At 39.7% G+C, this 27,399-nt stretch overlaps 1 protein-coding gene across 6 annotated transcripts in view; it reads left to right on the top strand.

Annotated features, from left to right (window-relative positions):
• Positions 1 to 27,399, top strand: part of Adk (adenosine kinase) — a 395,996-nt gene that overhangs the window by 244,193 nt on the left and 124,404 nt on the right. For 4 of the 6 annotated variants that reach the window (NM_134079.4, XM_006518440.4, XM_030247610.1 and 1 more), the window contains exon 7: positions 21,247 to 21,417. In NM_134079.4, coding sequence (NP_598840.1) covers positions 21,247 to 21,417 — 171 coding nt within the window. Of the gene's footprint in view, positions 1 to 21,246; positions 21,418 to 21,811; positions 24,518 to 27,399 lie in introns of those variants that run through there. The other 2 variants (XM_006518441.3, XM_030247611.1) reach the window with 1 other exon arrangement.

The raw sequence follows: 27,399 nt of genomic DNA on the forward strand, positions 1-27,399 counted from the left end.
TATTTTTTGTTTGTTTGTTTTTTGAGACAGGGTTTCTCTGTGTAGCCCTGGCTGTCCTGGAACTCACTTTGTAGACCAGACTGTCCTCGAACTCAGAAATCCACCTGCCTTCTGCCTCCAAAGTGCTGGGATTAAAGGCGTGTGCCACCACTGCCTGGCTACAAAAGGTATTTTTATTCTTGAACATTTCATGATTCACAGATCTGTGTGCATTATGGATTATTATGCTTATCATTTAAGCATTTCTTAGCACCATTGCCATTGAATTTTTAAGTTCCACTTATTCAAAGAACCTCTTCAATGATGATTTGTTTTGGGGGATTTTGTAGAATCCCTGTGTCCCTTAAAAGTTCTCCGGAACACCATAGCATTCTAAAAACGAAAGCCTTTGTGTCATTGATATTCTAATAAGCCCTGTTATAATTAATTACAGGAAGTGATTAGAAGATTCTGCTCTTGAGCTGATTGATTTTTTCACTTCAAAACAAATGCTTGACAAAAATAGTCAAATACAAATCGCATGGGCTGTCTCCATCCAGGGATTCAACCATCTGAGAATCAAAAGTAATTTTTAAACTTTGTTTATAATGAGCACATACATCATTTTGTATCATTCTCCAAACATAGTGTAACTGCTCTTTATATAGCGCTTGTTTGAGTTTTCTATTGTTATTGTTTTTAATCTGATGTGTCTGAGTGTGTGGCCTGCACATGTCTGTGTATCACATAGGTGCTGGCATCACCAAGGCCAGAAGAGGGCATCGATCTCTTGGTACTGGACTTACAGGTGGTTGTGAATGGCCAGATTCAGTTCCTAGCACCCACATGCATAGCTCACAACTGCTTGTAACACAGGCTCTGAAGATCCAACATCCTTTTCCAGCATCTTTGGGCACTGGCAGGCATGTACACATACCCACAAACAAGCATACATATGATTAAAAATGAAATAAATATTTTGTTCAAAAAAAATCATTTCAGCTAAACAGTGCTGATAATGACTAACTGCAATTTTTTTTACAAAGGAAATGTGATTGATCTACAGTCACTGACTTAGTATAATGTTCTAATAAAGACAGTATGACTCCAGATTACTTGCAATGAGAAGTATCAAGTGTTGTCCATCTGCATTCTATCCCAAGAATACTTAGCATGGATCTGATCATAAGGAAAGCCTCAGACAATGTGCACTGACGAGTATTTCCATGAGAAAATGGCCTAGAACCTTGGATGTGCCACTCTGTGGAAGACGTTGTCAACAGAAGGCATACAGGCAAGGAGAATACTCGGTCTTTGATTTGAACTACATCCAAAGATCTTAAACGGAAGAGACAAGCTGCAGAGGACTTTCTTAGATGATTGGAAAGAATTTCAATAGAACTGTATGTAGCACTACTGTAGTAATTTGTATTTATTTAGGGAAATTCATTCAGTATTCGGAGAAATGCATCGGCTAAATGTCTGCAGCTAATTTTCTAATGTCTCAGGGTAAAAGGTCCATGTATGCAGGTGCATGCATGTTGTATAAAACATGTTACAGTTAATTGGCAAATGGAGGTAAATTGCCCAAGAGTGTTCAAATATTTTATTTTCTGTAGGTTTAGTATTTTCCAAAATACAAAATTACAGAGAGAAACACGTTTTTAAATATAGCAGTAGTGACTTAATGACATTAAGTGTGCTTTTCATACCTTCTGTGGATTTTCATAGACTCTTACTCACGTAGCCAGCAGGCATTTTTCTCCTGCTCTTAAGATTAATTTACTAAATTTCAAATGCAGGAAAAAGAGGTATCTAAGTGGGATTTTTCTCTTTCTATTTATTTACTTAGTTTTAGTTTGTTCAGACTAGGTTTCTGTATGTAACGGAGCTTTGGCTGTCCTGTACGTAGGCTGACCTTAAACTCACAAAGATCTGCCTGCCTCTGCCTCCTGAGTGCTGGCATTATGTTGTGCACTTCCACACCTGGCCTCATTTCTTAAAGCAAAACTCAACTTTTAATGCATTACAGACAGTTGATTGAGCCAGGCAGAGTGGCTCTTACCTGTAATCTCAGCGCTCTGGAGACTGAAGTAGGAAAATTGCTGCAAGTTTGAGGCCACTGTGGGTAACAAAGTCAGACCAAGCTTTAAGCAAATAAAAGCCAGGAAGGAAAGAAAAAGGACAGGGTGGAACGGGGCTGCAGGAGGATGTTTAGCTGTCTGCCTGGGGTTCTGTTTGTAGCTTTGCTCATCACCCAGCACAGGAGCGGATCTAGAACAGCCCTTCTTAAATGTTCTCGAATGAGAATGTCCAGGCTAAATCCCTGGTGCCATCTCTTCCTAGCTGTGGTCTTTGAGAAGCCATTTGTCTTATGTGTCATGTGTCGGTGTCCTTAGTATCTAATGAGATTAAAGTGGTGCCTTTCCCCCCAGGGTTTTAGTTTTAGCTAAGTGGGTAAATATATGTGGAAGACTTGGGGAAGAGTCTACCTAGCCCACGATAACTGTCAAGATTATAGCTGATAGTGTGACACTATCCTTACTGCTTACTTAGTGCTGGACATTTGACTCTCCTGTACACATACATCCTGGACTATGCCTGCCCCTCACTAACTCTGCAATAAAACACTTGGTTAAATCAAATTTATTCATCTACGTTATGGGTGGGTGGGTGGGTGGATAGATGGATAGAGAGATAGATCATTGATTCATCCTTTGGGAGCTAAGTTCTTTTATACTCTTGTGATTTTTCTTTTGGAGTTTTGAAGTCTCTCATCTTCCTGTTTCTGTCGCCTCTCTGTGATCAGGGTGACTTATATACATGTGTCTCCTCGTAGCGCTAATTACTTTGTACAGAGTAACTGGTCAGCCACCCATTAACTCTTCCACTAGTGTTTCATGCCGTGTCTGCTTGCCCTGTTCGTCTTGAGGACCTTGCTTTTGAGACCCTTCATTCTTCTGCTCTAAGCATCCTCACAGCTCTAAATCCCCTTCGTGTCAGATCTGTGCTAAGTGTTCCATTGCAGGACTCCTACGTACATACTCTCCTCATTTAAATGTGTTGGTTTGGGTATTGGTTTGTTTTGGTTTTTGATAGCTTGCATTTCCCCCTCACTCTTCTTTCTGAGAAAGAATACAGGAAGAAAGAGTCTCTGAAACCTACATGTCTAACATTTCACTTCCTCATTCATGTGGCATTCTAGGAAGAAATACATCTCTTCTGGAGTCTTGAGATCGTTGCTCTGTCATATTTTAACAGTAACTTCTTTTGGGAAGTCTAACTTCTTTCTCCCCCTCCTTCAGCCTTTGTAGTTCCTCTGCCTTTCCCCTAGCGTCTGTGTGTTTCTAAAGAATTCATCATAACTGACAACAGCGTAGGGGTTGTTTTCCTCATTATGCTTTTTAGTTTATCAATTCCTATAAATTTATTGCTATTCTGGAAAGTGCTTTTCATGAAATTTAACTTCCTTGGGTTAATCTCTGTCCCATTTTTTTCCTTTGCGGTTATTCTCTCCACCACCACCCCCCCCCCCACACACACACACACACACACACACATCTGTTAGGTAGCAAGACAGGAAGGTCAATGAGGATGGTGCTTTTACTCTCTGCACCTTTTGGTTAGTAGTCTAACTTTCATCGGTTGCTGGAAGGGTGGGTGGGTGGATGGACAGACATAAGAGCAGTCTCCCACTCTCTTTCTCCTTCTTTCCCCTCTCTCACAGTGAGTGGACACAGGCCCTCCCCTTGCATCCTCCTCCCTGTTTACTTCCATGATTTCTGCTCTGTCGCGAAATACAGCAGGGCCTTTTGGTACCAGAAGGCTTAGTGCTGTGTGAGTGTAAGAGCTATGAATCTCTCACTCTGGGATTCACTGGAGGTTTCTACTTGTTTGCTTTGGGGGTTCTGTTGTTGAGGTTGTTTTTAAGAGATGTTTTTGTACATAGAATTAATGGTCCTTGTCCTCCTTTTGGTTTTTTGTTTTTGTTTTTTTCAGTAGGAAATGAATTAGGTGGTAGCCATTGTGCTAATTATCTGGATTCCCTCAACCTTACCGTATTTTTTTAAACTATGCACTGACTGTTTTCCCCCATTTTATTCTGAAAAGACTTAATTTTAGAAAGTGTTCAGTGATTACTGTCCATAGTGGCACTGCCTTTAGTCAGGACGTAAGATGCAGAGGCATGCAGTTCAAGGCCACCCTGGTCTTCATACAGAGTCCCAGTTCAGCCATAGCTACGTAGTTAAGAGAGATCCTACGTTTAAAAAGAAAAAGTGTGGCAGGAGAGATGGCTCAGAGGTAAAAAGCACTGGCTGCTCTTCCAGAGGTCCCAGGTGTGAGTCCCAGCAGTCACGTGGCAGCTCACAGTCACAGGGAATCTGATGCCCACACAGGCAGATGTGCAGGCAAAACACCGATGCACATGAAATAGAAATAAATGTGAGGAGGAGGGGGAGAAGGGAGAGGAGGAGAAATAGTGTTCCGTGAGTATCCTCCTGGACTTGGAGGGCACTGCACTCACGTGCACAGGAACACGTATGCAAATAAATGAGGAAAAGAAATGCTGTGAAGTCCAATAAAAATAAAGTTGGGCAATTTTTAGTGTTGTCCACAATTCTTTAAGGACAACTCCTTATATTAGAATTATAAATCATAAGAGTGTATGACTAATGAAGAATCCTTGAGAACTGTACAGATCCATTTAAAAGCCTAAAGTCCGGTGAGCAGTGTAGAAACCATGGCGAATCCAAAGTCTCTCGGAAGGACAGCCTCCGATTATCTACCGGTGATGGCTGTTGAAACAGGATCATTTGAGTTCCTTTATAAATTCTATATTTAATGAACCATGAGGCACTATCTATGTCATCTTACCGTGCTGTATTGCTCTCAGAGTTGCTAATTTATGTCTTCCATGATCATTTTTTCCCTAGCTGTCTCATTGATTGTAGAATAATGGCAGGGGTCTTTGTGAACAAGCGAACAGTCAGTGGACTGACACCCCAGTCCCTCCTTAAACCATTAGTTATATGACCTTACAAGAGTTGAGTAACTTTTTCTGAGTTTTAATTTGACTTGCAGATGACAAGGCTGATATATCACAGTATTTTTAGCTACGGATCACTGTTTCAATGGGAAGTAATTTGGAAACCTAAGGCATGCCCAAATAACAGTAGAACTGCTATGGTTGGGCTGAGGCCACTATTGCAAGAAAACATAGTCTCATATTTGATCCAGATAAGCCTAGAGATTCCCATAGAGCAAGCAGCACCATCGGCGGCTCTTAGGCAGCCACCACAGCCCTGCCGTGTTGATAGTTCCAGGAGGACTTTTCCTGCCATCTTATGAAGATTATCATATCTTGGCAATGAACAATGGATGGATTTGGTTGAAGCTGGTTTTTTTTTTTTTTTTTTTTAGCCATTTGTTTTCTGTAAAAAAAAAAAAAAAAAAAAAATCACCTAGAGGACTTTGGAAATGCAGGATGCTGTTTCCTATCACAAAAGTTTAAATTTCATTCGGCTACATAATCTCATTTTAAAAATAACTTCAAATCATATAATTTAGCAATGTCTATAAGGCAATATCTAGGTAATACGTTTTCTGAAAAATATTTAATTGGCCTCCAAAACTTTGAGTGTCATGAAGTGAAAAGCTGGTTTGCTAGGTTTTCTGTCAAATGTCAAGAGTGTGTGCTGGCTTTCTGTGCTACTGTTTTGAGTAGGTTGAGACTAACACAGCCACAGTCAGCAATAAAGAAATTATTCATGTCTAAGAACACCTTCTCTCTATGACATTCTGGCAGCACCTAAGAGGAAAATGTCAGAGGCAAAGTAAGTACGTTTACTGACAGTCTTGTTCTTTCCTATGTTCCTGAAAGTGATATAAAATCTGCCTTTTACCAAAAGTAAAAACACTGGTCACTCACAGTGATAAACAATAGCTTTTGGCTTAGTCGTTTTCCATTTATAAAGCGATACTTTCATTAAAAAAAAAAAAAAGACAAACCTCAAAGAGCCAAGGCAGTTATCCAGAATTTATGTCATTTTTAAGCTCAGAATTTTAAACTACCATAGGCCCCAAAAGCAAGAGCACTCACTGATAAAGGGCATTTGCCATCAAGCCTAGCAACCTGAGCTCAGCCAGACCCTATAGAAGTTGAGGACTAACTACCACAGGCTGTCCTCTGACCTCCATAAGCCTGCTGTGACATACATGACCTCACACACATGCACACTGTCTTAGTCAGGCCTTCTGTTGCTGCGACAAAAACACCATGACCAAAAAGGAAGTTGGGGAGGGAAGGGTGTTTTCAGCTTATACGTCCTGATCATAGTCCATCATTGGAAAGAGTCAGGATAGGAGCTCAAGCAGGGCTGAAACAGGAGATGATGCAGAGGCCATGGAGGTGTTGCTCGCTGGCTTGCTCAGCATGGCTTGCTCAGCCTGCCGTCTGTAAATGGGCTGGGCCCTCCCCCATTGATCACTAATTGAGAAAATGCCTTACAGCTGGATCTCACAGGGACATTTCGTCAAGTGATTCTAGCTTGTGTCAAGTTGGCACATACACACTAAATATTTTTTAAAACCTGTAGAGTCGTAACTGGGGATAAGTCACTAGTTTGTGTTTCCACCTCAATGAAATAGTCATTTCACTGTGGGTAAGGACACTGGTGTTCTCCATTTATATCTTTGTTTTTCTAGCACTGGGTCTTACCCTGTAGCCCAGGCTAGCTTCAGATTTGCCCTAATCCTCCTGCCTCAGCTTCCTGAGTGTTTGGATTACAGTTTAAGTGACCTTGACAGCCTCAGTTTCTCACAGAGTTTCTTATGCTTTCTCATCAGGTGTAAAACTTCCTAATTTTTACTGAAATATCAAATTAATTAATGTTCTATGAACTTAGAACTAGTTTCACTTCTGGCTCATTGAGATTTTTCCCTTTGTGGATTCCCTCTTCAGAATCCCAAACTTTTTTCAAAAATGCAACTTTTATATTATTTATTAGTTCTAAAAGTGAGATTTTTTTTAAATCAGCTATGGACACAGTCTAAATGTTCATAAGCAGGAACCCATTGTGATACAGTCATACAATAGCACATTGTTTGTGTGGGGAGGCCAGAGAAGGTCCTGATACATGTTATCTTGTGAATGAACCTCCGACTTATTGTGTAAGTAAAAGAAGCCAAACACAGAGCATACTATTTCAGGCCATTTATTGAAATATCCAGAATAGCTACATCTATTGAAGCAGAGAAGAGAGGGTGTTTCTTGTTATTTTATTATGTTTTTCTTTGTTTTTACTGTGCTAAGTTGTATATGCTAGACAAGTGCTCCACCATTGGGCACTCTCAGCTGTCCATACTAGACAAGTGTTCCACCATAGAGCACTCTCAGCTGTACGTGCTAGACAAGTACTCCACCACTGAGCACTCTCAGCCCCTTAAGGGTAGCATTTTCTGAATGAGGAAATGAATAATGATTGCATAAAATTGTGGAAATAAGGTTATATCATATGAATCACTTACACAACATTTACCTGTATTTTGTAAAGACATTGCATTTAAAACTGAACTAAACTTTAGGAAAACTTGGAATGGAAGCTTTGGGAGTCCTCTAATCCAGTCTCCTGGCTGTCTTTTAAAAATGGGGGTGGGGAGGGGACTGGTTTTTATGAAGATTGAATAAATTTCTGATTATACAGTAGCTAGCAGACCAGAATCTGATTATACAGTAGCTAGCAGACCAGTATTAATATCTCTAACATGTAAGCTTTGAGAGATAGGGACTAAGTCACATACTCTTTTATTATATAGTCTTTTTTATTTGCTTGTTTTGTTTGAGACAGGGTATTGCTGTAGAACTCAGCTGGCCTACAAGCTGCTATTTAGAGCAGGATTATCTTGAATTTGCATTAGTCCTCTGTCTCTGCCTCCAGGGTACTAGAATTACAGAATTGAACCACCTTGCCCAAATATTATATGTTTTTAAAAACTAAAGACAAAATTTAGGGGACTACACTGCTGCAAGATTTACTTTTAAATAAAAATAAAGACAAAGAGTAGAATATAGAGACAGCTTCTTCAGTAAAGTTCTTACTGTCCAAGCCTGAGAACCTGAGTGTAAGCCCCAGAACCCACAAAACAGAGTTGAAAGTGGTGACAACAACCTCATTAGGCCAGCCCTGGGGAGGGAGAGACAGGAGGTTCCCTGGGGCTCTGGGGCTGGGCACCAGCACAGCCTGCTTGGCAAGCATAAAAGGTGTTTAGTGCAGTAATCTGCCATAAAATAAGCCAGAGCTGGAACTAGAAGTGTGACACCTTGGCAACCAAAGGCTGTGGAGAAGGAGCACTGGGGACACAGCCTGAAGCTAGGGCCTTGTATGTGTCAGCAGTCACTCTACAGGTGCGCCCTATATTTAATTCTAGTCCACTCAGACAAGGTTTGTGAAACCAAGTTTATACCTTTCATCTGGCCTAATATTTCATTTGGCCTAGTGTCCCACACTTCAGCTCACGTCACTCTCATGACAATGTCACCCACTTCAGCTCAGGACACTCTCATGACAAAGTGTCATACACTTCAGCTCACGTCACTCTTATGACATAGCATCTCACACTTTAGCTCACATCACTCTCATGACGTAGTATCTCACACTTCAGCTCACATCACTCTCATGACATAGTGTCACACACTTCAGCTCATGTCACTCTCAGGCTTATGGTTTTCTACTCCAGCCTGCTGAGTGCTGGGGTTACAAAAGCTTTGACCACTATGTTGGGTTTTTTGTTTCCCTCAAACAGGGTCTTATCCTATAGCCCAGGCTAGCTTCAAATTTGTCCTAATCCTTCTGTCTCAGCCTCCTGAATATTTAGATTACATAAGTGACATGCCAGCCTCTGTTTGTTAAGAGTTTCTTGACAGTTTTTCTTACCCCGTATAGAAAAGGCCACTCAGAGTGAATAAGTAGAGAGTAAAGGGCCCTGCCCTTTGTGTGAAGCATTGGAGGGTCTGCTTTAAAGTTGTTTTGCTTTTTCTTTTGTTTGAGACCAGGTCTCAGGCTGGCCAGGCTGCCCTCAGACTAGCTGTGTAAGCTGAGGATAGGCTTGACCTTCTGATCCTCCTGCTTCCGCCTCCCACATACGTACCTGGATTATAGACTTGTACTGTCACGCCCATTCAAAAGGTCTGTTTTCAATAAAGTTAAGCATTGAATCAGAGAAGAAGACTGAGGTGTTGTTCAGCAGCAGCACAATCAGAGTAAGTACAGAGGTGTCATTCGGTAGGCAAAGGGTCCAGTGTCTACCAGCATCACAGACTGAAGAGAGGAACAAAGACAAGTTACCCTTGGAAGGAAAGTGTTATACTCAGTTGTAAGGACCTATGAGGATTTAGTGCTAGCTTTAGAAAATAATTGTTCTCACTTCAAAATAAGATGTTGGGAAATGTAAACCTCTCCCTCCCCTCCCCCCCACCCTTCCCCCACCAATGTCATTTTTTAAAATCTGTTTATTTCAGGCGGAAAGATGGCTCAATGGTTAAGAGCAGTGGCTATACTTCCAGAGGACCTGGGTTCAATTCCCAGAACCTACATGGCAGTTCACAGCTGTCTGTAACTCCAGTCCCAGCGTTTGACACCACACACACACACACACACACACACACATACACACACGCATACAAAACAAATAAATCATTCAAAAACTATGAGTTTTATAAATTGTCTCTTTTTATTTTATATGTGAGCATTTTTCCTGTGCATGTCTTTGTTCCACATACATGCAGTGACTACAGAGTCCAGAAACATGTCTCAGGTCCTCTGGAACTGAGTGCCAGGTGTTTATTTACTGCGTGCGTGCGGTGTGAGTGCTAAGACGTGAACCCCTAAGACGTGAACCCCTGCGAGCTCGGCAAGGGAAACAAGGCCTCTTATCACCTGAGACGTCACTGCAGCCCTTAATTTCCAATGTTTTAATGTTCTTTACTATAAAGAGAAAGGTACACTCTCTTACTTCCTTAGCCTAGTGAATTTCCTGTAGACATTTCTCAACATAATTGTTATCTACATTGTTTTCAGCAAGAGTGACTCTGTTTTTGTGAATAAAGTTCTATTGTGACTCAAGCATACTCGTTATTTTCAGTATTGTACGTTGTTACCTTTTACTAACAGGCAAGTAGTTTCAACAGGAGTCCTGAAGCCTGAAAAGCTACAAGTTTATTGAGCACTTTGCACAAAGCATCTCTTTTTATTGTCAAATGAAGAGCATACTCTGAGAGAGTATCAACGGCACAGGCTTTGTTTGTGGGTTAGCTAGGAGCCCACGGGGCTGATTCTAAGCATTCATCAGTGTGGACCACTGTAGATTATATCAGAAAGTAAGAGGATGCCTAATGTCTGGTTATCATTTTCATATTTTAGGAAAGTAAAAGCTTTTTTGTGTGGAGTATTTTAGTTAGTAGAGAAAGACTGCAGTAATCTATAAGGTACATGATCAAGACTTGTCGAGTGTCCGCTTTGCTGAAGGCTTACATCATCCAGCACAGGCAGGTGTGGTACCTGCCTGCTATCTGCTTCTCGGGGCCATCTCTTCATAGAATGCCCTCACGCTGCTCTCCAGAATGCCACCAAATGTACAAGTTTACTTGTGCAGCTTCATACAGAGAAAATTATTTCTTTTTCCTCAGTGCTTGAACTATGGCCATGAATGGCTTCAGCTTTCTCAAGTAAAAATAGTTTACATTAAGGTATTTTCTTCAAATAACTTTTAATTGCCCAAACTGTACCCAAGACATCCCAGAGAAAACCCCCCAAGATTGCTCTAGGATTTTTTTTTTTTTTTTTTTTTTTTTTTGCATCAGTTTCAACATCAGATTGGCCTAAATTCCTCGGGGATGATGTTATAACTAGAGAATGGTTGGTACTTAGAAGGTAGCACTTTCTGAAAGTCACTGCAGCAGGAAGGAGAACTGCAGTGTTTGGTTGGAATGAAAGGCTGGAAGGGTTATGCAAGGCCCCGCAAGGTCACATTTCCCAGTTGTGTATAATGTGGTGACTTCAATGACTTTCTTTCCTTCAATTTATATGTAATTTTGTTCTCAAACTTGCATCAAATTGTTAAGATGTTACTCATTAAGTTGTTTGGACCTACTTGCTACAAAACAGAACTGTTAGGCATTTGCTAGGATACCGTGAAAAATAACAGACTGTAAAGGTTCTGTGAACTAAGGAAGTTTCAGATCCTATGAACGCAAAGGAATTGCCTAACTCTAAAATGGATACACACTTCCATAAATACATAAAAATACATCAGTCTTTAATTTTCATTATTTTCAAAATAGCACTTCAGTGACAGAGGAATGCATTTAAAGTCTTAAAAAAAGAAAACCCTCAGTGGTGCTGTGCTCTGTGCTCCAGGAGACTAATGGATGTGCTCCCCCTTTAAAGGTGGTGAGGAATGTGCGACCCTTATGTTATTAAGGACATAAGATCAGTTATTCAACTCATGTTGCCTGTTTTGGAAGTTCAGAGAGCAATGAGTAGATCTGTTTGTGGGGTGAAGGAAGGCTGAAGACCTGGAGGTAGCAGTCCAATTCTAAGAGGTCAAGTAATGGACATTTCATGGAACAGTATAAAGACTGAAGATTTGTTTGGGAGAGACAGATCACTGTGTGTGATTGAAGTATGGACAGATGTGTGGAAACATGGAGGCCACAGCTGGCTGGCTATGTAAGTTGGAGCGCTGCTGTGGAGAGTTGAGTGCTGGGTGTGAGGCATTTGGATTTAATTTACTAGGAAAAGAAGAATGATTGGGGTGATTAATCTGTCAGCAGAACATGGGATGATTAAATCAAGGAGAGAGAAGAGGCGTGGCGAGCTTTTGGAACGGGAATGATGGGGTTTGTTTTATGTATTTATATTTCAAAGGGGCTCAGCTAAAGAGCACATTTTTGTTTAGCATTTTAACTGAGGGCTGTAAAAAGAACTTGTCATTCCTAAGGGAGGGGCACTGTTTATATTTCTGTGGTAATATATTAATACAGTGTAAACATGCTTAAATTCATACTCTTGATATCTTGCATTGTGTTGTGTTCTGATTTAATTCTTTCAGCCTTGAAGTTTTATTATTCCCAACCTAAAGATGAGAAGAGTAAGGTCTGGAGATGTTAGACTGCCCAAAGTACACAGTTAGTAAGGGACAGATTGGCAAAACCTAAAATTAAGCATACTAGGAGGTCTGGGAGTTACTTCCACCCACAAGTTCAAGAGCAGTAAAGGAGAAGGAAGAGAGAGAAGGAAAGCAGGAATCCTCAGTTTCAATCACGGAAGGTGGAGTCCACCTGAGGTCTCACTCATCCGTCCCTGAGGTCTCACTCATCTGTCCCCTGATGCCTCACTCATCCATCTCCTAAGGCCTCACTCATCCATCCCCTGAGGTCTCACTCATCCGTCCCCTGAGGTCTCACTCATCCATCTCCCGAGGTCTCACTCATCTGTCCCCTGAGTTCTCACTCATCCGTCCCCTGAGGTCTCACTCATCCGTCCCCTGAGTTCTCACTCATCCGTCCCTGAGGTCTCACTCATCCATCCCTGAGGCCTCACTCATCCGTCCCCTTAGGTCTCACCGAGCTGCAGTCGCTCCACCTGGTTACAGTGCCATTTATGTTATTTCTTCATACCATTCCTGATCCCTAACACTAACTTTTGAAAACTGTTGTAGATTTTTTATATAAAACTCTTTTTAAGATTTATTTATTTATTTATTTCATGTATGTGGGCACACTGCTGTCTTCAGACACACCAGGAAATGGCATCGGATGCTCATTACACATGATTGTAAGCCACCATGTGGTTGCTAGGAATTGAACTCAGGACCTCTGGAAGAGCAGTCAGTGCTCTTAACTGCTGAGCCATCTCTCCAGCCCTATATAAAACATTTAAAGAGTATTTGTATGCTTGATGTGCACACCTAAGTTCCAGCGCCTGCAGAGGCCAGTAGTTCAATCCCCTGGAGCTACACTTACAGACAAGTGGTTGTAAGCTCAGTGTGGTTGCTGGAACTAAACTAGTGTCCACTGCAAGAACGGCACAGCTCTGCGGTGCTGAGTTGTCTCCCCAGACTCTGTGGCCGTGTGTGTGTGTGTGTGTGTGTGTGTGTGTGTGTATACATATTATTTCAAGGTGTGTTTCAGTTTGGTGTACATATATTTCCCCCTCAAACGGATTCTAAGATAGCTTGTATTCTCTTTTCCAGCAAAATGAGCTTAAATATCCACATATGTTGCCCTCCTAAAATCCATGTTTCTTTGACAACACTTTTCTGCCTCTTGCTTTGTCTTTGCTTTGGTTGTTTGGGTGTTCATGTGTTTATATTTGAGGAACTTACATGTGATCAAAGAAAACTGGCTTCTTCATTGATGGTAAGAATGGTCTACTTAAAGTTGCTGGTATTTTAGTCCTTGTAAAGATTTAGATATTTGAGAAATGGATGGTTGTGTTCGTGCTTTCTACGCTCTGCAGAGGCAGAAAGACGGAGGGAGCTGGTTCCCTTCTGTTCCCGTGACACAACATGTTCTGACCGCTGTGGCAGACCTCACAGCCATCACTGGTGTCTTCATTGTAGTTATTTCTTCTGGCGGCTCAGTTGCTGTCATTCATGTGAAGGACTGCATATCATAGTATCATAACTGCAAATGGTTTATGCATTATCTTAATGGTTGTCAAAGCCAGTGTTGTCCTTGCAGCAGCAATGAACTATGGCTTGTCATAATTTGTGTTTGATCTCTCCCACTCCTACAAGGAAACGTATTTTACTCTCTGGGAGATTCACAGAACATGTAGCAGCCACTAAGAGGAGAAAAACATGTTATCTGGGTGTTGGGTTGGTTATTTTTGACTTCTAATTTATTCACTCTCACAACCCTGTTCTCCAACTGATGTTACTATGGCACCTTAGTTACAGCACTGAAAACAGGCTAATTATATTCTTTAAAACAGACAACAGTGGTACATCTTGAGACAGGCATCTGGCACTCCGCCTTCTTCCCGCTGTAGCGCTAGTCTAGGCTTCCTGGGACTCTGTTGTTCTTTTTTCTTTTCTTTTTTTAAGTATACATTTTTTTCGTTCCCTTCTGTTTCTGTAAATAGTGGTTTATATTTACTAAAGTCACTAATTGCACATTTAGCTTGTTCCTTTTTGAGCCTTGTGCAAGAAGAAATGTAGAATTATCCTCAGCCGTTTATCTGTACTTACTCTTGTTTATTGAATTAATATTCTCGGTATTTATAAATGTCTTCTGACTGTGTAGATATTCATTTCAATCGAACAAACTAACTCTGGTTCATCTCCAGCATAAGTAACCATATCACTAATTTTTAAAATAAATTAGCAGCAGCATCCAGCTCTCTTCATGAATCCCTTCTCATCGTTTCTTTTGTTTTGTTTTGTTTATGTTTTTCAAGACAGGGTTTTATTTTAGTGTGTAGTCCTGGCTGTCCTGGAACTCCCTCTGTAGGCCAAGCTGGCCTCGAACTCACAGAGATCCACCTGCCTCTGCCTCCCATGTGCTGAGGTTAATGGCATGTGCCATCATTGCCATTTATTTTACATTGATATTATACAGTTTGTAATCACACTAACAGTACATATACTACCTTTGTCATGTTTGATTAAACACATATGGACCATGAAATGTTACCTTTACTGCTTAACTCTCATCCTTTGTAATGTCTGCAAAATATTCCCTACAACAGCCTTTTTCCTCTGGAGATGCTATAAACTACATTTGTAGTTTAAATATAATAGCAACATTCAAACATTTTTAAAAGGCAGGGTAATAATGTATTTCATTGTAACATAAAATGTCCCAGCTAAGGGTAGTCTGTTTCTTAGGGTTTTGCTTTAGTTTTGCTTTGGGTTTTGTTTGTTTGTTTTGACCTGCTTTGGTTTGACTACTCAGAAACCCACAAGCTGAAAGCACAGGTCAAAATGCAGTGGGTGTATTTCTTTCCTCTTCTCTTCTCTTCTCTTCTCTTCTCTTTTCTTTTTTCTTTTTTTTTTTTTTCTCTCTCCAGACAGGGTTTCTCTGTGTAGCCCTGGCTGTCCTGGAACTCACTTTGTAGACCAGGCTGGCTTCGAACTCAGACTCTGCCTCCAGAGTGCTGGGATTAAAGGCGTGCACCACCACGCCCGGCTGCAGTGGGTGTATTTCAAGTGCCTGATCTTATTGACCTCTCTCCTAGGCAGGCCTGTGTCTGACATGTAACAGCACTTCCAGGAGGAAGTGACATGTTCAAAGTCATGAGCATGTGGGGAGATATTTCAGATCCAGCACAGAAGCAAGTTGTCAGGACTAGAGTTTGTTGACTACTCCCTGTGTGTATTTTCAGATCCTTCCTAAGTCTGCCGGTTACTCTTCAGCAGCATTCTGTATGCTGCTTCAGGCTAGGACTGCTGCTCACCGAGAGGACTCTGGCCTAGATGTGGTTGGCCTTGAGATCCATCCCAGCTCCACCTTTCAACGCCTTAAACATTGTTGATTGTTAGAAAAGAGCCTTTGTCTATCTACATTGGACTTTACTAGGAAGTTCAATCTGGGGAGATGAGTCAGACTGGCCAAAGAGGGCCAGGACATAGCCTAGGAAGACCTCAGACTCAAAACAGAACATCCTGCCCAGCTATTTCTCAGGTTCTTTACAGAGTTGATGTATTTATTTATTTTATTTTTCCTTTGCCACCTTTCCCAGTCTTCTGTTTGAGTGAGCGAGGATCTTAATATGTTTAAGACAGTATTTCTTTAGTTCTGTCCTTGGAAATAATTTCATACTTGAGAAGTATGGTATTTACTTTTCTTTTGTTATAGAGTCTATATTTAAACAAAAACAAAAAACTTGTGATCAAACGAGAATTCATATGGCTATGTGTCTGGAGGTGGGGATAAACTACAAGTCCCTAGCAATCAGCCAAGCTGAGTGTTTGCTTGTTCTTTATGTGAAGTGCAGAAGGATGCTGAACCACTCAGCTACCACTGCATACGTCTTAATGCCGGCATGTATTTGCTTTAGGACTAGGTAGGCACAGATGAGACTCAGTATTATAAAATGACATCGTTTGCTTCTGCCCTCCTAGGATACCCTGATCAGTATTTCATGATAGCACAGGCAAAGGTCTCCCTTCCCATCCCAGTTTGTCTTAGTATGTCCATTTAGTCAGAGTCACTGTCACTCTGTATACTTCTATGTTTTATTTCTGGCAAGGTCTTGTTTAGCCCAGGCTGGCCTTGAAACTTCTGTGAACATGGTACCATATTTGTGTTCTTGAACCCCCTGCTTCAGCCTATTGAATGCTGGGATTGCAGGCATTCACCAACACCCCTATTATTCTATTTTCTTTGAATCAATAAAAACTTATATAAGTGTCTGTGTACACACACATATATGTTTCATACCTCAAATAACCGTTAATGGATATCATTCTGAAGCTTACATTCTTAGGTAAAGACATTTTAAAAGAATCCCAAATAATGACTCTGAAGTGAAGTAAATACTGGTGAAGAAAAAAATTGTTTCCCTTTGTCTTTGTATATTTCATTTTTTTAAACTATATTTAAAATACCCTGAGAAATCCCTTAGAGTGGTTAAGATTTCTAGGCAGTAAACCAAGCTTTGCTAAAATGGTCTTCTACCCCAATCTTCCCTTTTTTTTTTTTTTTGTTTTTTTTTTTTTTTGTTTGTAATGAATGAAGGTATCCCCCTGTGTTTTTAATTCTGATAAGCATTTTTTCCATCTGTAAATATGTAAACTGACTTTTGAGTTGTTTACAGGGAGAGACACACAGAGCTAACTGGATAAACAGACATCCGTAACTACAAAATCCCAAGACTTTGCTGGATATATAGAGTGTTTTTCTAAAGCACACACATATAGACTCCTGACTTACTTGTATTACAAACCTAACATGAACAGAACGATTCGTTTTGTAGCAGTACTGTTTTGACTCTTGGTCGTGCGGTAGGCTGGAGTACGCGCCTCAGCAAAGGTTATAAATCTGGGAAGAAAAGTTATGGTTGGCATACATTTTAACAATCTTTGCCATCTTACAGCACAAATCCCAACTTGTTTAAATTGTGAATATTTACTTTACAAAGTAAGAGATTGTTTTAAAATGTAATTAAGTTGTCCGTGTACTACTTATTTAGAAGCTAATGTTTTTTGCCTATTTATAAAATTCACAAAAATCAAATATATACTATCCATATTACAATACTATTATGTTATATATTCTAAAGTAAAACACATAGATTTGGAATCAGGCCAAATTTAGACTCTGGAGGCATACTGTTCTGTGACTTAAATTACAATCATATGTATTTGAGCAGAGATCAAATTTTCAGTCTGAGGCTGGGGAGAAGCCTAATTATTTGACCAGGTTACTATTTATATAGCCCATTCTGTGGCCGGCTGTGGTTAATCCACAGCTGGCAGAACGCTAGCTCGGGGAGGCTTCTATTTCATGCTGTAACAGTTTGAAGAAAAATAAGAGAGGGAAGCTTTAAAACTCTTCTCATTAAATGAAGGACTAAAAAAGCAAATATATACATACTACTACAGAGACTTGCTGTAGAAACCGCTTCATTTAATTCTCTTAGTGACTGAAATAGCAAGGAACGCAGCTGGGGTGCTGATAGTTTTCAAGTGGCATGTGTCTAAAGAAAAAACGTTGGGAATATTTTTTAATAGTGTTTCAAACATTACCTTTTAGAATAATTGAATCGTGGTTAGGAATAGCGGCATGGAGTTTCTAAATGTGAAAACATTATGTTATTATGGTAAGAAACATCATTTGTGGTAGCCATTGCAAGGATCGTGGCTGGTGTTCATATGACACTGCAAATCTATTTGGCAGGCTTTCAGGGGACACAGGAACATTTAGAAGTGAAGTCTCACAGCCTTGGGAAAACTATTTTATGTAAAATTCTGAAGAAATAATCTTTTACAGAATGAAGATTAGGCAAAGAGGATATGATGTAATATCTATTGGTATCAAGTGACATGTAAGGAAATAGCATTGAACAGACCTTGTCTTTCTGGATTCTTTTTGTCCTCCAGGAATGGGACAGGACTCTAGAGTGAGGTTCTTGTGGCCTACTTTCTTGTAAAATGGGAACTTCACACAGAAGTACCATACCTCTGCTCTTTTCTCCTCTTTCCAAGGTACCATATCTTAGTGTACAGTGTTCTAAGCCCCAACACAATTGCAGCTTTAAAAGTCTCTTGGTTTTTCTGAATGCATAAGGGCAACAAACTGTGCTCACAATTGGATTCTAATACAAGTGACCGCCACCACAAAATTTATTCTTTCAGAATTATGATCAACCTGACATATGAAAGTAATTGGGAAAAGATTCTATTTTTCTCTCTTCAAAGTTCTGTATCCTCCTATGATGTAAGTGACTAGCCTTTCAATTACAAGTTGATACTTTATAAAACTTTGTAACTTTAGCTTGTTTATTTAGGTGGACAGTTAACTTTAGTTTGTTTCTTGTGGAAGACTGGGTCTCATTTATATTCCCTAGACTGACTTTGGCTTCTGCAATCTTTCAGGCTCAGCCTACCAAGTGCTGAAAGTACAGATGTAAAAGATCGTGCCTGGGATTTTCACAGCCATTTAAAGCCATTTCTTGCATGTTGTCATTATTTTCTCTTCTTTTTGCCTAGTTTAAAACAAGCCACACACATACAGAGACAGAGACAGAGACAGAGACAGAGACAGACACACCAGGTTCTTTGCTCTGATTACCCTCCCTTGGTTTTTCCTTCTGTTTCTTCACTGGCTTGCCTTCTTTGAAAAGAAGGAATGGTCAAAATACATGCTTAATTACTGTCCTCTGAAGCTAGGCCTGGTGCTTTGAGCTTGTTATCCAGCACTTGGGGGAGGAGACCATAGGATTTGGAATCCAAAGCCAGCCTGAGCTGCGTGGCAGACCCTGTATCAAACAAACCAACCCCTGGAAAAGAACCGACCTCTCATTCCCTCTTTCATCAAAATCCAGATCCTCTGTTTTGATTTCAGAATTGTTTACTAAATGAGAGTGATGAACAGTATGCATGTCATATATTTCATAGTAATTGCTAAATTGGAAGGTGTTGGTCCAGTGGTGCCTGGTACACCAGAACTAATCAGTAGATTTCAGATGGTTGTATCAACATTCACTGATTATCTCTGGGCTTGATTGATATTCCTTACCATTGTTCTCTCCCCAGTCCTTCTACCCCTCTGTAGTTTACTCTCACAGCAAATGCCTTTATCTGTCATCACATCCTGTATGGCCAGTGCCTTCATCTCTGCCTCACCATAACCCTGAATGCATTACCATTCTCCTTGTTTGCCCTCCATCATTCTCTCCTTTTCTGCCTTGCTTTTATGTGTTCTCTTATTGGTCCACATCCCCTCCCTTGGTAGTCAGAACCACAACCTTCTTCTAACATATTTCTCATGACTCATTTTCATGGACACTCTGAATAGATGTTGTGACTCTAGTCTTATTCTGGACTTTTCTATTCAACAATAAAACCAGATTTTTAAAAAATATATATATTTATTTAAACATCATCTTTGAATTCTACTTCTTGCCTTTTACATCTTAAATAGTCTATGGGTTTCATACTTAGAACTCCAGCATGGCTTTCTCTTACACAGCCAAAGGCAGGGTGTTATTAGTTGTTGGTAAATTGTTGCTGTCCCGTTTGGCTTTCTTGCCTATTTCTCTAGTCACACTCCTTCTTCCCGTACCCCCATGTGACTGTTCTATGCCTCCTGACTGCCCCACAAACCCCTGCATTAGCACAGCCTCACAGTCTGTCACTGTGCCTGGATTCGTCTCCTATCTATACCTCCCTAATCACCTTCTTTCACATCTGTCCATATCTGCCTGTATCTCCATCCAGAAAACATTAATGTATATGCTAAGAAGATTTTATCCTGAGAAATGTAAATAAACAGTATTTTAAAATATGGCTTTCCTGGCATGAAACTAATTTTATGTTATAGCCCTAGATTATTTTCTTACTATTTAAAAATTATAAAACATCCAGGCATTGTGGCACACACCTGTAATTTCCAGACTTCTAGAACTCTCCAGCCATCATTGGTTAACGTAGGGGACTAGAAAATAAGATCAAATAAATTTAGTTAAGATATATATTTTTTAAAACTCTTTTTTTATTATATTTTTATTAGGTATTTTCTTCATTTACATTTCAAATGCTATCCCAAAAGCCCCCCCCCCCCCCGCTCCCCTACCCACCCACTCCTAATTCTTGGACCTGGCGTTCCCCTGTACTGGGGCATATAAAGTTTACAATACCAAGGGGCCTCTCTTCCCAATGATGGCCGACTAGGCCATCTTCTGCTACATATGCAGCTAGAGACACGAGCTCTGGGGTTACTGGTTAGTTCATATTGTTTTTCCACCTATAGGGTTGAGACCCCTTCAGCTCCTTGGATACTTTCTCTAGCTCCTCCATTGGGAGCCCTGTGTTCCATCCAATAGCTGACTGTGAGCATTCACTTCTGTGTTTGCCAGGCACTGGCATAGTCTCACAAGAGATAGCTATATCAGGGTTCTGTCAGCAAAATCTTGCTGGCGTATGCGATGGTGTCTGCGTTTGGAGGCTGATTATGAGATGGATCCCCGGGTGTGACAGTCTCTAGATGGTCCATCCTTTCGTCTCAGCTCCAAACTTTGTCTCTGAAACTCTTTCCATGGGTGTTTTGTTCCCACTTCTATATTTTTAAGATAATAAATAAACTATTCTCTTCATAAACATTATGTCTAAACCAATGAAAAGATGATGAATGTTTATTAAAAAGCTAGGATTTCATCTACCTCCATTTGTATTTCTGAAATTTAAATGTACTTAGTATTTTCTTGAGTATTTTTGTTTTATAGGTTCCAAGTATTCTTGGTAGTGCATATATAAAATCTAATATGAAATATATGTTTCTTCATAGTAATGGCATGTATCAAACATATAGTGCTCACATGATAAACGTTTTTCTAGTTAAATACTGCCATTTCTCTGTGGACTTTATATTAAGTTTGTACAAGCATTGGTATTTGAGTGAATCTTGTATAATCATCTAGAATACTTACCCCCAATTTAAGGTTTTATTTAGGCATTCATAAACAGACACCCAGTTCTTCTTTTTCTCACTTAAGCTGTATGGAGGTGACCGTTCTAATTTCATCTCCTTTTGTCTTGGTCCAGGGCTTTTTTCTCACAGTCTCCCCAGAGTCGGTATTGAAAGTGGCTCGCTATGCTGCCGAGAACAACAGGGTCTTCACTTTGAACCTGTCTGCACCGTTCATTAGCCAGTTCTTCAAGGAAGCCTTGATGGACGTCATGCCTTATGTTGATATCCTCTTTGGAAATGAGACGGTGAGTTGCTTTAGAAAGACAAAACAAACTAATCTAAGGTGTTGTAGTACAGTCCTTTAACCCCAGCATTCAGGAGGTAAAGGCAGGCAGACCTCTATGAGTTGAGATCCTGTCTCCAAAAAACAACACAAAACAAAAAAAAATAGCTTCTCTGTTTAGGACTGTGTGTATGTTTAGGAATGCATAAATATAAATTTAGGTATAATATAAATAAATAAATAAATTTTGGTAACTGAATAAGATTCACTCAGTGTACATTTCTCTAACACTGTATTTTCTGTATTTCCTAAAGAATAACTTCTTATTAAAATGATTATTTAAAGATGAAATCATTGGGTATTAAGTTACACATAGTAAGAGTCATCTCTTACTCTGTATTTTCTCACCTCTGCAGATGCATCTGTGACTTACAACTGTGACCACACCTAGACTTAAAGGAACAAAAACAAAAAAAAAAACCCTTTTCTCCCTTTTAAAATCTTCTGTCTGAATCTATGTAAAGTTAATAAATTATGAGTAGATGTTGATATTATAATCTATTTTACTGAGGTAATTTTGGAACTATTTGTATATCATAGTTGAAAATGTTACAGTAGAATTTCACTTGAAGTGTTACAGCTTCTTCTTTTAAACAGTGATGTATTTTCTCCCATAAATCAGGGGAAACTTTAAAAACCCACGACGTAGAATAGCGGAAGCTGTGACTGACCTTCAAGTGATGTTAGCCACATCGATGAACTTTTATGAATGTTCGGAGTTTCTGTTACATTGATCACCCTAGAATCTGCACATGTGCAGCCTGGTGTGCACATGCAATAAATAAATAGTCAAATAAATAAATGCAAATTATGTACAAAGGCACTAATCATTGACTGATGCTAAAGAGAAGAGACTTAGGGAAGCAAAAAAGAATAATCCCCCCAAAGTGACTTTTATCTTTACAGAAAATGTCGATGATATCAAAATGGTCTTCACTTTAAAAAAACAAGTGTGTTAGCCAAAGCAACAGTCAAAAAATAAAAGGTTAATTAGAATTAATCAAAAATTAAATACTTTTATGGCCAAGAATATCCGAACACACCTGAAACACATCACTGAGGATACAGATACAGGAGGATAGCGTGTCTAAGGCCAGGTTGGTACAAAGAGAGACCTTAAATAACAAAACCAAAAGAATGGTTTCTTGCTTCAAAGAACAAGCTCCAGAATACAGAACCACAAACACCCGTACAGTTGGAGAGTAGTTATCAATGTCCAAATATATAACCCCATGGCAAGGAAACCAACTAAAGCACATTTAAAAAATGGCCAAAGAATCTGGTCATTGGGATGCGTCCTGTTACTCTGGAGGTTGAAGCAGAGGATCAAATGCTGAGGCCACCCTGGGCTGTGTACAGGGAGACGGTCTTAAAACAGCCACACATATATTTATACATTTGCATACATACATTGGTCAAAGGACTTAAGTAAACAGTTCTCAAAAAAAAAAAATACCCACTTTACAGATGGTCAGTAAACACATGAAAAGACAGTCAATATCTCTGATCATTAGAGAAACATAAATGAGCCTAAAATTAGACACTGCTTCATTGGGTAAACCTGATGGAGAAACTGAAGCCTGTGTGTTGCAGGTTAGAATGTGAGCTTATAAAACACTCATGGAAAATAGTTTAGTAAATTGACAAAAAAAATTGAACATAGAATTATTAACATAACTCAGCAATTCAACTTCTTAGTCTGTCCCAAAACTAAAAGCAAAAACTCAAGGGCTTACACACCAGTGTGTTTCAACATTATTCACAATAGCCAGTGGTCTCGGGAAAGCGATTATATTGATGTCGTTGGTTGGTTTGTTAGTTTTGTTTGGCTTGGTTTAGTTTTTGAGACAGGGTTTCTTTGTGTCCTTGTTCTAGAACTTACTCTGTAGACCAAGCTGGATTTGAACTCACAGATATCTGCCTGCCTCTGTTTCCTAAGTACTGGGATTAAAGGTATAGGCCACCACGCTCAGCTGCAAATCAAATTTTTAATGAGGAAAATTTCTTTTATATGTATATACATATATATGTATATATTTATTATTATTATTATTAAACATCAAAGAAAATAAACCTTCATATACATGCTTTATGAATGTCTTTAAAAATTCTGTAAAGCTTAAAAAGGCAGATGTAGCAAACAACCATTGGATTTCTGTACAGGCCTGGGAGTGCAGCTGAGGGTAGAGTGACTGCTTACTACAGGAAGTTCCAGACATTCAAACCTAGCACCATGGTGGGAGGTTTAAGTAAATTCAAAATAAACAATGGAACAGTGGATCCTAGTGGTACAGGGCAGGGGTGGACAGTGGTGATGGCTACACACAGCTGTGAATGTGCTTAACACTGAATTCAGCACTTATAATGATAAGGTTTATCTTACACATGGTTAACAATTTTATAAAGATTGATTCTACAAGCTAGTAACATTATATTATGTCTTAGTATTGATTATTTAGCAATATTTTCACACCTAGGAGACAAAACTGTAAGCTGCTATATGACTACATGTCATGTTGAACAACTTTTTCTTGTCTTTTGTTTGTGAATCCTGTTCATTTGCATTTATTTCAACAAATATTCATGTAGTAAAGCCTATTATGGCAAATCAGTAACTAATAGAAGCCAAGTCCCTTGTAAGGTCTGTCATTATATGAACTATAGACTAAAGGTGGCTTCAGAGCGATCCAATGTGTTGGTATTTTATGAAGCAGTCTTTAAAGGACTTCTGATGAGTGCACAGCTACGGAGTGTGCTACTCAATGTGTGCTCTGCGCTTTAGTGGTGCGGTTGGATGCAGCTGCATTTGCATATAATACAAAGTCAAACAGTGCAGCGCCTTAATGATACCAAGTAAGCTGGATGTCAGAGTCAGATGGTTTAAGTGGTAATCAGCTAGAAATATCGGCTAAGATGATGCAGTTTAATAGGGATAATAAAGATGATATTGTATTCGATTACAAAGTGCAAGTAGATTAATGTTTTACCTTTTGAACATATTACCATTGTTCTCCTTGAATACTTTAGTAATAAGAATAAATTATCTCTGGTTCTTAAAGAAACCATTTTTGTTGTAAAAATGCACTGCAATGTAAAATGTAGTTAACAAGAAATGTGTGTGTGTGTGTGTGTGTGTGTGTATACTTACATGGTAAATTTATATTTCCCCTTTTCCCTTCCTAGTGCCCCCCAATCTACTTAACATTCCATTTCCAAGAATGATGGTAATCATCTGATATCAAGCACACTTGGCTTTTATTTATACGTGGTTGTCCCTTTCCTTTTTCTGGAAAGGTTTGGACACTAGCCTTGATGATTTTCCAGTCGTCTTAGTTAAAAACTAAGTGCTTTAGCAAGACAGGCCTAGCAGTGCCTGACTACAGACTGAAGCATTTCTGAGGCAGAAGCAAGGATACTGCATGCTGTAGGCTAGCCTGGAGCTTGCAGGCAAAACTATCTCAAGATGAGTAAATAAAAACCAGGGGCTGGAACTATGGCTCAGCCTGCACCCACAAACTGTCCCTAACTCCTGTTTCAAAGGGTAAGATACTCTCCTAGACATACACATAAAGTAAATAAATAAATAAATAAATAAAGATTTAAAAGTAGTAAGGAAATAAAAACAACTTGCCCAGCAGCCTTATTCCTCCACAGACAGTAATCAGTGATCCCCCTGACACAAGTAAAAGGCATGCTTGCACACTGGGTCTCTGCCTTCCCAACGCTCTGACCCTTTCATACAGTTCCTCATGTTGTCACCCATAACCAGAAAATTATTTTCGTTGCTACTTAATAACTGTAATTTTGCTGTTGTTAAGCACTGTAATGTAAGTATCTGTGTTTTCCGATGGTCTTTCGTGACCCTGTGAAAGAGTCTTTTGACCTCCCGAGGGGTCATGACCCACAGATTGAGAACCACTGAGGCTGTAGCATTAAGAATTAAGCCGAATATCCATACAGAATATTTGATCTGGGGGAACTGAGTTGGAATTTTAGGGGTCCTGAAAAGCTGGTGTTTGTGAGTGAAGAGGAGCAGAAAAGGAAGCCGTGTGTGGCGGCTCAGGCCTGCAGTCCTGCACTTACAAGGAAGACAGACTTGTTTCAGACACACCAGGGTTACACAGAAGGTTCCAGCCAGCCTGGGTTACTTACTACAACTCTTGTCTCAAAAAAATTATAAACAAACGATAAAGTAGAGTAAGTCCCTGCATTTGACAGAGTTTCCAACCTTCTAGCAGTCACTCTTCAATTCTGACTGACAGTTGAATTCATAAGCTAGTGAAGGAAGGATGTGTGCTTGTGCATCTAGCAATTGGAAGGCAGAGGTAGAAGGATCAAAAGTTTGAAGCCAACCCAGGGAACATGAGTTCCTGTTTCAAAGGCAAGAAAAATGAATGTTTGGAAATAATTAGATACATCCTAAGAAAAATAGGGCCACCATTGATCCAGTATTCTGATGTGACTTACTCTCTTTATTGTTTTGTAGTAAGAAGTACTTAACAGGAACTCCAAATGCAGCTCGGTTAGTGCCATGCTGGCCTGGCTACAGCCCCAGAGGCCTGTACTCCGGGTATTTGGCAGGTAGAAACAAAATCAGCCGTTCTTGGTCAGCCTGGACTATACTACACACTCCTGTCTGGAAAGGCAGACAGCATGGAAGGCAGGAAGGAGCAGAGCTGAGCATCCCGTCCACTTTGCAGCGTACAGTTCACTGTTAGTGTGTTGGCAGTGCTGCACACCCCTTCCCATGGTCCATTTGCAGTTTTCCCTTCCCCGCAAGCAGAAGCTCCATTCATATTAAATAATAGCTCCACCCATATTCTGTCTTCCCAGCCTTGGTGGCCACTTGTTTTGTGTGTCATCAAGAGCTTGCACATACTAAGTACCTCATACAATTAGCTTCATTTGATAATTATCTAACATCCTCAGCTTATTTCCCATAATGTTTTCAAAGTTTGTCCATGTTATAGCATGTCTTAGAAGTATATTGTCTCCTAAAGTTGAATAATCTTTCTTTCTCCCCCAAAATACTTCCCACCCACTTACTCCAGGGTTCAGACACAAGAGTCCACCACTTGTCTGTCCCACAGCCTTCCCTGGAATTCAGCATGCATTGAGACTTAATGTTCTTTTCTCAATTATGGTTGATTAGTAAGCCAGTGTGATGGCTGATGAGGCAAAGGCAGGAGGATTGCCAAGAGTTCAAGGCCAGCTTAGACTATAGATCCAGACCCTGCCTTTTAAAAAAGTAAGAAAAATAAATGAATGAATAATTAAATAAAACAAAACCTTTACTTAACCCTATTATTGTATTATATTTCCCACTTTTAAATGAAAGGCCTGAGTTCATAGGTTCTATCGACTGAAGAAGCTTTGCTTCTTCTCTAGGATGTAAACTCTTTAGCTGTTATGTTTTGGATTAATTTTTTAACATCTTCAAAGTTTAAACATCTTCTTTAGCAGCATCATTTTTCAACTAAACTCACCTGCAATCGGCTTAATAAAGGCCATTCTACGTGCAGGTAATTATAAATTATATCTATTGATGCCAGCTCATACCAGCTGCTTTGTAGTCATTGTCTACCTGTACATGACTAAAGAACTTGATTATTCTTGTTTTTCATTATTATTAAATTAAGAAGTTTTTGAATAGAGTCATTTTGAAAATGGTTCTTAAGAGTAATACCTTTTAAGGTTTCCTAATCACTAGATAATTAACCTGCCAGGATTAAGTACACTCAACTTTGCCTCAGGATGCTCAGTTCTCAAATAAGGTCAATTATCTCCTGTAATGACTACTTTGTCAAGAGTTACCACTTAATTCCACAGTGAAGCAGCACATCACCCAGACAGTGCACTTTAAGATATTTAAGGTGGTGAAATACAGCTTGAAATTGGCCAGAAGAGCTCTGTTGAATTATTTCATACGTACTGAGAATAATAT

This window comes from Mus musculus, chromosome 14 (assembly GCF_000001635.26).
Source record: "Mus musculus strain C57BL/6J chromosome 14, GRCm38.p6 C57BL/6J".
In the NCBI taxonomy this organism is placed as follows: Eukaryota; Metazoa; Chordata; class Mammalia; order Rodentia; family Muridae; genus Mus; species Mus musculus.